Source organism: Podarcis melisellensis (assembly GCF_964234715.1).
Source record: "Podarcis melisellensis genome assembly, chromosome: 5".
NCBI lineage: Eukaryota > Metazoa > Chordata > Lepidosauria > Squamata > Lacertidae > Podarcis > Podarcis melisellensis.
The window spans coordinates 94,308,784-94,319,986 of NC_138537.1; the positions used below are offsets into that span (position 1 = coordinate 94,308,784).

The 11,203-nt window shown below is 42.8% G+C and overlaps 1 protein-coding gene across 1 annotated transcript in view; it reads right to left on the reverse strand.

Moving 5' to 3' along the window:
- Positions 1-11,203, reverse strand: part of ANO2 (anoctamin 2) — a 152,789-nt gene that overhangs the window by 107,409 nt on the left and 34,177 nt on the right. Inside the window, exons 4-8 of the mRNA XM_081911712.1 lie at positions 10,278-10,429; positions 9,583-9,637; positions 8,638-8,689; positions 7,146-7,201; positions 4,455-4,496 (exon numbers count right to left, since the gene is read on the reverse strand). Coding sequence (XP_081767838.1) covers positions 4,455-4,496; positions 7,146-7,201; positions 8,638-8,689; positions 9,583-9,637; positions 10,278-10,429 — 357 coding nt within the window. The remainder of the gene's footprint in view (positions 1-4,454; positions 4,497-7,145; positions 7,202-8,637; positions 8,690-9,582; positions 9,638-10,277; positions 10,430-11,203) is intronic.

Here is an 11,203-nt window from a genome sequence, read left to right on the forward strand (position 1 = left end):
CCCAACATTAGGTTCTCTTCCAGGGAGTCTTCTCTTCTCATAAGGTGGCCAAAGTATTGGAGCCTCAGCTTTAGGATCTGTCCTTCCAGTGAGCACTCAGGGCTGATTTCCTTAAGAATGGATACGTTTGATCTTCTTGTAGTCCATGGGACTCTCAAGAGTCTCCTCCAGCACCACAATTCAAAATTATGAGTTGGTACATAAATCTTAATCAAGGGAGCTTGCTTACAAGAAAATAAAACCCAGTTAGTGTCAGTCTACCTTTGTCTGAGGGCCACACACTGCAAGGAAATGGAAGCTGTATTATGTACCTTAAAGGAAACACCATCAAAAGGGCTGAAAACCGTTTTTTAAAAATGTCTCCCTTCACTTTAAACCTGATCAGGGCATTTCAGGAAATTAAACACTGAAACTATTCAGGTTCAGATAGAAAACAGATGATGTTATACGTAGAAATTCTATAGTCAAGTCTTATGGCTGGGCCATAGGAACATGTGTGAGCAATCAATGCAGTATTTCTGGAAAGAACCTTTTATGTTTTTAATACTTAACACTTCATAAGAGGACCTAAATGGGCAGGTTAAGGAGAAGGGCAGCCCAACTTCTGGGGTGAATATTTTTCCAGGCACTAAGTCTTTTTAAAGTAGCGTTTCCACTTTTTGCTGTGATATCCAGTGAGTCCTTGCAAGATTAGCTGCTATGTCAGCATTTTGCCCTCCAGAAGAAAATTTCAGCTACCTCTCCTTGGGGCGGATACAGATAAAAATGACGCTCCATTTATTCAGGTTTTATGCACCTCCATTTACCGATGACTTGTGCATCTCTGACAACATGTCATCCATTTGTGGATTTTCAGCACCCCTTAGTGGCCAGATGCTGTGTTGCCAAACTCTCCTTTGGGGGGGGGGGGGCAATCCCACCAGGAAATGTTCCTGTGCATGGGCACGTTCAGCACTTTCAGTATTTAAGGAAAACTGGAAATCTTTCACCAGTCCAATAGAGACATGATGGAAAGCAAGGCTAAGAAGGGGAAGACTCATAGCATGGTACGGTGCAGTGATGAGCAAGAGCTCTGAGACTTCAGAAAGGCAGCTAAAACATGCACCAGCGGCCTGCCTAACCTAGCATCCTTTGCTGAGGAAGTTCAATCTGAAGAAATGTGGAGCATTTTCACCTGAGTGGGAAAAAAAGCAAATGGACCACTAGGAATTACAGTGGTATCTTGGGTTAAGAACTTAATTCATTCCGGAGGTCTGTTCTTAACCTGAAACTGTTCTTAACCTGAAGCACCACTTTAGCTAATGGGGCCTCCTGCTGCCGCCGCGCCACTGGAGCCCGATTTCTGTTCTCATCCTGAAGCAAAGTTCTTAACCCGAGGTACTATTTCTGGGTTAGCGGAGTATGTAACCTGAAGCGTCTGTATCCTGAAGCGTATGTAACCCGAGGTACCACTGTATTAGGAAAGGACATGGCAATGAGCATGCTAATGTTGCTATATCAACCTATAGTTGTGGTCAGTGCTTTTTTCCCTAAAAAAATGTTTAGGGGTACTCTCATTTTGACTCAAGAAACCAACATTTTATGGTTCAAATTGGGAAAAATAAATACAGTAAATGGACAAAAGTACAAAGATTCACAAAATGTTAAAGGGTACGCATACCCCTGTGTACCCCTCCCCCCAGAAAAAAACCCTGCTTGTGGCCACATTTAGGAAATATATATGCAGGTGTAGGGTGGGCCATCCCATTTCAAGTAAGATGTTGTAGACTAAAAGAAGACCATCCAAAATTATTGGCCATCTCCTATATTAGGAAATGTTAAAGCATTTAGCTGAGGAAAACGAGAGCCAAAGTATAAATTAGGCTGTTCATGTTTTTTTAGGTACTTAATGTGGTTTTAAGGGGGGGAATGTGTGGGACTCTGATCTGGAATGTGCTCCCAATCTGGATAAGGGCCCTATTATTATATTTACATTTATAACCAGCCTTTTCCCCTGACAGGGATTCAAGACAGCTTACATATAAAATAAGTACAGGTAAAAACATTGGGGGGAATCGTTAAAAAACAAATAAATATTTAAACTATGGCAGCTTCATCTTGAACTCCCTTCCCATGCTATCTTCCCCCCAAAATGCTGTAAACAACTAAGGGAATTTTCAGTAGCAATTTTCTGCACTGGGGGCATATTCCAGACTGTTTCAAATGCTAAATGGCCTGGGCTGAGTCAGAGAAGCAGTATATAAATGACCAATAACCCCCCTTCTTCTTTCTTCTGAAATCAATGCACCACTCCCTTTCCTCTCCAAGTATCAAACTAGTAGTTCTTTATTTTGTTTCTTTATTAGCATGGGATATAATGCTGAAAGCTAGCTATGATAGATTCATTTTTTTACAGGCAGCATTCATAAATTATATCTATTTGACCATTTCTACAAACAGTTATCCTGAAGACACCCGGTGGAAGAATAACACAGAGGTCATAGCAACACAATATTGTTGTGAGTTTGGGGGGTTCACCCTGCATGATGCCTGCGTTCCCTGTAATTCTTGGGGTCATAGCTGTCAACTTACAGATTTGAAAATAAGGGACCAGTAGCCTCAGAAATAAGGGATCAGCAGCCAAAATAAGGGATTTTCCAAGCACAGGTATGTTCAACACCTGAGCCCCTCCAAGCCAAAGGCAGAAAGCCCAGCCAGCAGCCAAACAAAGCCTCAAGCGGTGGTTCCCACAGCGCAGCAACCTGGCAAAGGGGATGCAGCAAGGAAAACCACCGTCACCTCTCCGCTGGGAAGCGCTGAGCAAAGGCGAGTCCCCAGGCAACGCGGCCGATTTGATCAGCACAAGGCATGCAAGCTCCAACCCCCCCCCCCCCAGGCGTTCTTAGACTCCTTATTGGGTGAGCAACACAGCCAAGCAACACAGTTGGAGCCTCCCTCCTCCCTGGCTGGCAGGGATGGAGGGAGAGCAGCTGCTTCCTTTGAAACCCAGGAAATTTAAGGGACATCATCAATAAGGGACAGCAGAGGGACACGGCGCTGGGATAAGGGACTTTCCCACCAAATAAGGGACGGTTGACAGCTATGCTTGGGGTCCTGGAGGATTCCATTGTTGAATTAGCCAGGCAAGTCTCTTGCTGAGTTAAAGGCCCTAAGTACGGCTAGTATAAGAAAGGAAGATGCTCTGTGGAAGATGCCCCCCCTCCCTTGCATGGCTGGTAGTAAGGAAGACAAAAGCAAGCGTGGAATGTGTGTCAGCTGGGCTAGAAGGAGACAGAAGCCAGAGAGGGAGAGCCATGCTTGATTTCTGCAGGAATACAAGTCTGTGACTATGGAAGAAGCAAGACCCTCTTTGGGTGTTAATGCTGTGAGCACCTCCATTGTAGGCTCAGGTTGAATGTGTGTAAATAAACCACATATCCTAAAATTTCTGCCACAAAGCATGTTCTCCTTCATGGAGAGCACCTGTTGTGGTGGGTTCCGCCAGGACAATCCAAAGTTGTAGGGCAGGCTAATTGACCGTTGGCCACTGATGTGATTGGGGCTTCCCTTGTTGTTGGGAAGAAGTTAATGTTGCCATTTGTTGATTGACAGCCAGAAATGCTAAAACTCCTTGCACGAGGCTAGGGCTTCCTCTTTTCGCCCGTGCATCGGATTGCCCATCCCTCCCCCCCTAGAATTAGGGTTGTTCACTTGACCTTGCTATGCCTGTCATGGGGTCGTCTCCTCTTGGGGCAGGGGCCCGGTAGGAATTTTGTCCATCTGGCTAATTGGCTGGGGCCATTTGGTTTTTGCCTACTGCATAGCAAATCATCACAACTTGTAAGGTTGCGGTTAGGCATTGGTTTATGGTTTGGTTGCTTGAGGGGCATGGATTGGCTGTGCCTGCCCCTCTAATGCTGCTGCTGCAAGTGATTCCGTTAAAGGAATCGGGGGCTAACTATTGCTTGTCCACTCTGTCAGGGAGGCTCGGGCCACTGCAAGAGCTCCTGGCTGCATTTGGGGTGGGCTGAGGGCAGATTCCCTGCTCCGTCGCTACCCCCAAGTGTATTCCCCTTTTCTGACTTTCGCAGGCGTGCGGAATGTCAGTCTGCCCCCCATGGTGGGAGCAGATAGTCGCAACCAATGCCTAAGCAACCACTCACAAATTTGTATTTTAATAAAGTTGTGGCCAAAATAATGCCAAAAACCTTAAACAAAAATTCCATGTGATGTGTGAGTTATTGGGGTGGCCCTGGGGACCTCGACACGCAACCAATATGGATACAATCCAATGGAAAATTATTCCTCTGTGCAAACACTACTGAAATTAACAGGAGCTGTGACAGAGCAGGAGAGCTTCAGACTGGACTGTGCCCAGTTTGCAGTATATTTTCAGCACAATGGCTTGATTGCAGGGAACAGATTGACACATTCAAACCCAACGCCAACCAAACTGAAGATGTAAATTATTTTACCTTTCTTTCATTCATTTCTTTGTCTTCACCGTCATATTCACCCTGAAAAGACAATGCTATTGGTAAGAAATATTGTAGGGAGCAGGAGTCACCTGCTAGCGAAGGGCAGGTAGCAAGAACAGTAGCAGTAGCAGCAGCAACAACAATTTTTAGTATTAAGGTGCTTTAAGCCAAACATGATCAATACAATCCACATCAATGCCTTCCCTGTCATTCAGAGGAAACCCCTAGAGGTTTTAGAAACTAGTCATTTCTAAGTGTCAGAAAATCTAAGTACCGTGGTACCTCTGGTTACAAACTTTATTCATTCTGGAGGTCCGTTCTTAACCTGAAACTGTTCTTAACCTGAGGTACCACTTTAGCTAATGGGGTCTCCCGCTGCCACCGCTGGGCGATTTCTGTTCTCATCCTAAGGTAACGTTCTTAATCCGAGGTACTACTTCTGGGTTATCGGAGTGTGTAACCCGAAGTGTTTGTAACCTGAGGTGTTTGTAATCCGAGGTACCATTGTACTTCTAAAATTCCTTTTACTCTTGCCCATCTCTGTAATCTGTTCTCTACCCCACTACCATGCCTTAAGCTGAAAACTCACTGAGGCTGTCCAGTGGTGAAGAAGAAGAAGAAGAAGAAGAAGAAGAAGAAGAAGAAGAAGAAGAAGAAGAAGAAGAAGAAGAAGAAGAGGAAGAGGAAGAGGAAGAGGAAGAGGAAGAAGAAGAAGAAGAAGAAGAAGAAGAAGAAGAAGAAGAAGAAGAAGAAGAAGTTTGGATTTGATATCCCGCTTTATCACTACCCTAAGGAGTCTCAAAGTGGCTAACATTCTCCTTTCCCTTCCTCTCCCACAACAAACACTCGGTGAGGTGAGTGAGGCTGAGAAACTTCAGAGAAGTATGACGAGCCGAAGGTCACCCAGCAGCTGCATGTGGAGGAACGGGGAATCAAACCCGGTTCAACAGATTACGAGTCCACTGCTCTTAACCACTACCAACAGTGGGACACCTGGTGTGATGGCCTGGCATTCCGATTCTGAGAGTGAACCGGAGGAATCCCAGCCTGCACAGGAGTCCCCGCCTCCAGGGCCGGCTGAACTGGGGCAGGGCCTTGATTCTGAGGAGCCTGCACCTGTGCCGGATCCTCAGGAGCAGGCACCAGGTGAATCCATTCTGGCCCCAGAGGTGGTTGAGGACTCAGTGCCTGCAGGTGAGTCTCCCCCTGGGCCCAGTAACCCTTCAGCCTCTCCTGAACTGCAGAGGCTCAGGGCAGAGAGGCGAAGGGAACTGGTTTCTCCCAGGAGGAGTGCTCGCCTAAAGGCCAGGAGAGGCGGGTCTCCTGGGGGCCGGGACCGCCCCTGGCCTCAGAGAAGATAAAGGCCAGTCAGCCCGGTCCCAGGTTGCGGGAGCAACGTCATCATTGAAGAGCTGTTTCGGCCAGCATCCAGTCCTGTTCCTCCAGTGTTCCTGTTCCCCATCCGGCTTCTGGCTTCTGATCTTCGAGTGTTCCTGTCCCCGCCCAGCTCCCTGCTTCGGACCTCGCCTCACACCTTGTGGACTATTTCCAGGCTAGTGACTCAGGACTGAACTTTGACTACGGTAACAGTAACCTTCCCCCCGGGGCCAGCACACCTGGGGTCCTCCAGACATTGCATCTACCATCCACCATCACCTCTTCCCATGCTAGGAGCTGGATTCCAACAACAGCTGGAGGACCATAGTTTCCCCACCCTTGCTATATATAATCATAGCATCATAGCCTTGGAAGGACCCAAGAGTCATCTAGTCCAAGCCCCTGAAATGCAGGAATCTCAACTAAAGCAGGATGGTGATGGTGATAAATATAATATTGACCTCTCCTGCCTGCTAGAATGCAATTCAATGTTGAAGACCAGGGGTGGTCATCAACTAAATCATGTTTGGAGTTGGCCCACTGAAACCAATGGACCAACAAGAAATCCCACGAGAACTTTTTTGTGTGAAGGAGTCCTATGTATAAGCCTAAAACTAGGATACTGCTTTTATTCTTATTCTTATTATTATTCATACATAAATAAGCACAAAAACGTGCACCCCACCACCAAGACCATTCCATTATAACTATCCAACCTCCCAAAATTTCAACACTTCTTGTGCTGGTTTAACCCCTTTCCGTTTTAACAGTACAAATTCTACGAACACCCTCCATATCTCTTCAAAATCATTTCTCCTAGATATTCCCCATCTTACCTTAATGGCACATGTTAATTTATCATTAATAGCTATATCCCAAACCTCTTTGTACCATTCTCCCATTTTATATTGTGCTTGCCCCTTCCCCTTCCTAGCTGTAATGATTCGTGTGGCTGTCAATAAATTTGTGAGCAAGTCCTTCATAGTCTGCGAACCTTCCACGCCATTGTAAATTGATAATAATGCTACCTCTGGACTTTTGCTCAGCTTTAATCCAGTGATTTCTGTTATCTCCTTAAACACCCTTTGCCAAAAAATTTGTACATATTTACACCCCCACCACATGTGAACATAATTCCCTGTTTCCTGGCATCCCCTCCAACATAACACTGAATATCCCTTATTTATTTGAAGGATACTGCTTCTTAACAGGAGGTTTGCACTCCAGCGGAATCTCATATGTAGCAGCAATTAAGCATTCTTTGACTTTTAACAAGGTTCTTAGGAAATTGACAAGAGAGTGTATACCTACATCATGGAGGGGAAAGGCTGCTTCATAAACATTGTTTGCTATTAAAGTGTTAATACCTAAAGAAAAATAAAGATAGCAATAGTTATTTTTAAACACACATATATATTTGCTTTTCGGCCAAAGAATGCGATACCACTAGCACAATGGAACTCCTCCCTTCTCTTCCCCCAATGCCACCTTAAATCAATGTGGATTCAGGAAAGTTTTTAATGTGTGACATCTTAGTGTATTTCTGGTCTTAGTGTACTTTTTTGTCTTTGTGGAAGCCGCCCAGAGTGGCTGGGGAGACAAATATATTATTATTATTATTATTATTATTATTATTATTATTATTATTTATTATTATATTCCAGTTTATGAATGTAATGTTAAAATCTGATTAGTGGAAATATTATGTTTCAGAGTTGGATATACATTTTACAAGTAAATTCAAAGTTCCGTATTTTTCTGTGTACAAGACTAGGTTTCCCCCCCAAAAAAGAATGTCCAAAATTTGGGGGCGTCTTATACACGGGGGCCAACTCCTTCCCATTTTCTTAAATCAGAGTCCCCCCAATATAGGGGGCATCTTGTACATGGGGCCGTCTTATAGACTGAAAAATACGGTAATTTAAAATGATTTGAGCTCTGCAATAAAAACTTGGCATCTGAATCTGAAATCTAGCTGGTTTGTTTTGTCACATCCGAGTTGGCTTTTGGATTGCAGTATCTCCATTCACCAATTTTGACCAAGATTTGCTCACATATTGCTGCCACTCCAATCAAAAGTGCTTAAAGTGTGAGTGCTACTGAAAAATAATCCTATATCAAGTGTCGACGTTCAATGCCACCTATGTACTGAATATTTGTAGAACTAAAGATTATGTCATCTAACAGAAGCTGCAGAAGAGAATTTGGGAGAAGGGGGAAGGGAAGTTTCCAGTTATATTCTAGGCAAGGCCAATAAAGCTCAAGGCTCAATATTAGCCATAAAATTAAAATTAAAATCAAGCAATATTATTTTCTTGCAGGGAATTCATTCTGAATTCACTCAGCTACAAAATGTTTCCAGAACAGTTTGCACCCTAATGTTAGGTGTTGTTCATACTGGCCCAAGGAGAATGCTTTTCTTTGAATGCAAAATTCAAAAAATGTGTGCAATCTGTGATTTAACAAAACCTTTACATTTTCTTCCAACAAAAAAACTAATAATGTAACCTGTATAAATTATGCAGATTGTTAACCTTTGGTTTTAGACAATTTATTCTGTCAATATATTTTTTTTTTACGATTTTGCGTAGTTTATTCTCGATGATGTCCAACAGAGCAGGATTCAGAAACATGTCTTTTTATTTGATTATCCAGGATTTGCCCTAACCTATTAAGACATAGCAGAATGCACTATGAATATATCTTTACAAGCATCTGAGATTCAACATTTAGAACAAGAATTCAAGAATATTAAAAAGCAGCTTCTGAAATAACATTTTTTTAAAAGCGAATTATTTCTTACCCATGCTGTTTTTGGCTTTTGTAGTATATGTACGCTTCAAAATTTCATGTACCTGCATCGAAACACACAAACATGGTGTAACTAACAGATAACTTCTTTCCAAGAAATAGATGTTCTGCATGAAGCCAGTAAGACATAAAGATGATGTTCAACATACCATAGTTTTTAAACTATATTTAAATAAAATAGCTTTCTTCAACCAGTATTTCATAGTCCTGTGCTATGTCAAACTGCAGGTGAAGGATCAAGCAACTGGAAGCTCCTATATACGGTAACAACAATAACAGCCCGTGTATATAGCAAACTATCATATCAGAGAGAAGGCTATATTTGAACCCATCTTCTCTTTGACCGTCATGGCTTCCCCATCAAGGGTTTGATAAGAGTCAAACAACGTACAGTATATAAAAATTAAAGAAGATACCCTCCCCAATGAAAAATAATAGAAATAAGCAGTGCTTTTTTCTTTTTTTAAAAAAAAAAGTTTAGGGGTACTCTCGTTTTGACTCCATTTTATAGTTCAAATCAGGAAAAATAAATACAGTAAATGGACAAAATTACAAAGATTCCCAAAATGTTTAGGAGTTTGTGTACCGCTGCATCTCCCCAGAAAAAAAGCGCTAGAAATAATCAGGGTTTGTAGCCTCTCCCTTATTCAGTGACTATAAATCACCATGCAACCAGGGACCCAAGATGATGAAATTTGAATACCACCCTTCCTTCGCAGATCTCAAGTGGTTCACAACATAAAAATACAAGATAAAAGCACAAAATACATGATAAAAACAAGGAGCAAAATCCCCACAAACCAATAACTCCCTCCCCCACTTGTAGAGAGACACAAATATAGATTTTTAAAAAAATATGTATTCATCAGCAATAACAGTGAATGCAATTAAGCACAGGGGGGTTCCCTCATGCGTCACACCCCCTCAGCTGACTTACTATTCGACTGCGGGTAGCATTGTCAAAAAACGTGTCTTTATCTTGAATGTTGTACCTTGAGAAACAGTGATAGACAAGATCAGTTAAAATGTGCCTTATGCAATTCCCAGAAGAGCAAAAGAAGGCCAGTCCCATGCATACTTCCCTGAGAGTAAGGCCCTTAAACTTGCCTAATGTGGGGTTCAAACCCAGACTCCGAGAGCATGAGTCTCATGCTCTACCTGCTGAGCTGCACAATTTCTTTTTCTATCATTATCATAATTCGTATATGAGGAATAAGAATCTATACATTCCAAACCTAGCTGGTTAAAACAACAACAACAACACACAGCCAAGATAAAATACAGGATTTATTGCATCTGCAACTTTAAACAACAATACTTAACAAATATATATGTATGCACACACCTTTACACACGCTCTGATTTGCACACTAACTTTAGAGAGGATTAGGTCTGAAATCAAATTCTGTAAGCATCTAGGTGCCCGTTCTGATGCTACGATCCTCAGTTTGAGATCCCTGACACCATACATGGTAGGTGAGGGCACTCAAAGATGTAACTCTTTCAACTGTTTTCTTAAATAGTACAGTCCCATGAAGACTGTATACGATGGGAAGGTATGTGCAGTCTCAATCACCACAACATTCCTCAATGAATTATATTTCTCAGGGAATTATACTGTTAAGTACTCACAAATAGAGTTTTTCTCTGGAGAAAGGGTAAGATAAATGCTTCATTCTGGTGGTATTTTGCTGTGGCACATTAGGCTGCAAAGGTTTTGTAAACTTCTGCCATATTTCAGACAGCTTATTGACAATTCCCGTTTCTTCTGTTATTTCATACGTCTGGAGAAACAAAGAGAGCATACGTAAGCAGGTGGCTTCCCAAATATTAATTTGTTTAGAATAATTGAATGGCATCTTTTCACCAGCAGTGTTCCCAGAGCCCATATCCAAGAAAAGTTAGTGAAGCACCAATATTGAAGGAGAATTACTGAGTATTGTCCCACCACCAGTTTTGGTTCCAGAAAATGAGCTCCTATTTAAAGAAAAAATGTCACCCCCAGAAGTAGTTGTCTGCAATGTCTGAATAGACCCTGGGAATATTTGAACTGCTAGCTAGGAATATTTATTTTATTTTATCATTTCACAACATTTGTGTCAGGGCCGGCCCACCTCTGAGGCAAGGTGAGGCAACTGCTTCGGGCAGTAGGATCCACAGGGGCAGCAGATGTCAAAGTAGATCTTTATTCCCCGCCATGTTCTTGATATAGGTCTTTACTCACCCCTTCTTCGCTGGTGGTGAGGAGGCACCATTTTGTGGTTCGCCTCAGGTGCCAAAATGTTTTGGGCTAGTCCTATCTATATACTGCTTTTATAAAACCTCAAAGTAGTTTACAAAAAGATTACGTCTCTGCCTTTGGTTTACTAACGTACAAACATTCAATAGTGCTTCTCAGCCATCATTCGTTCAGCTGATCTGCAGCACAGGATAAAGGTAAAGGGACCCCTGACCATTAGGACCACTTGTGGCCGACTCTGGGGTTGTGGCCCTCATCTTGCTTTATTGGCCGAGGGAGCCGGCGCACAGCTTCCAGGTCATGTGGCCAGCAGGACTAA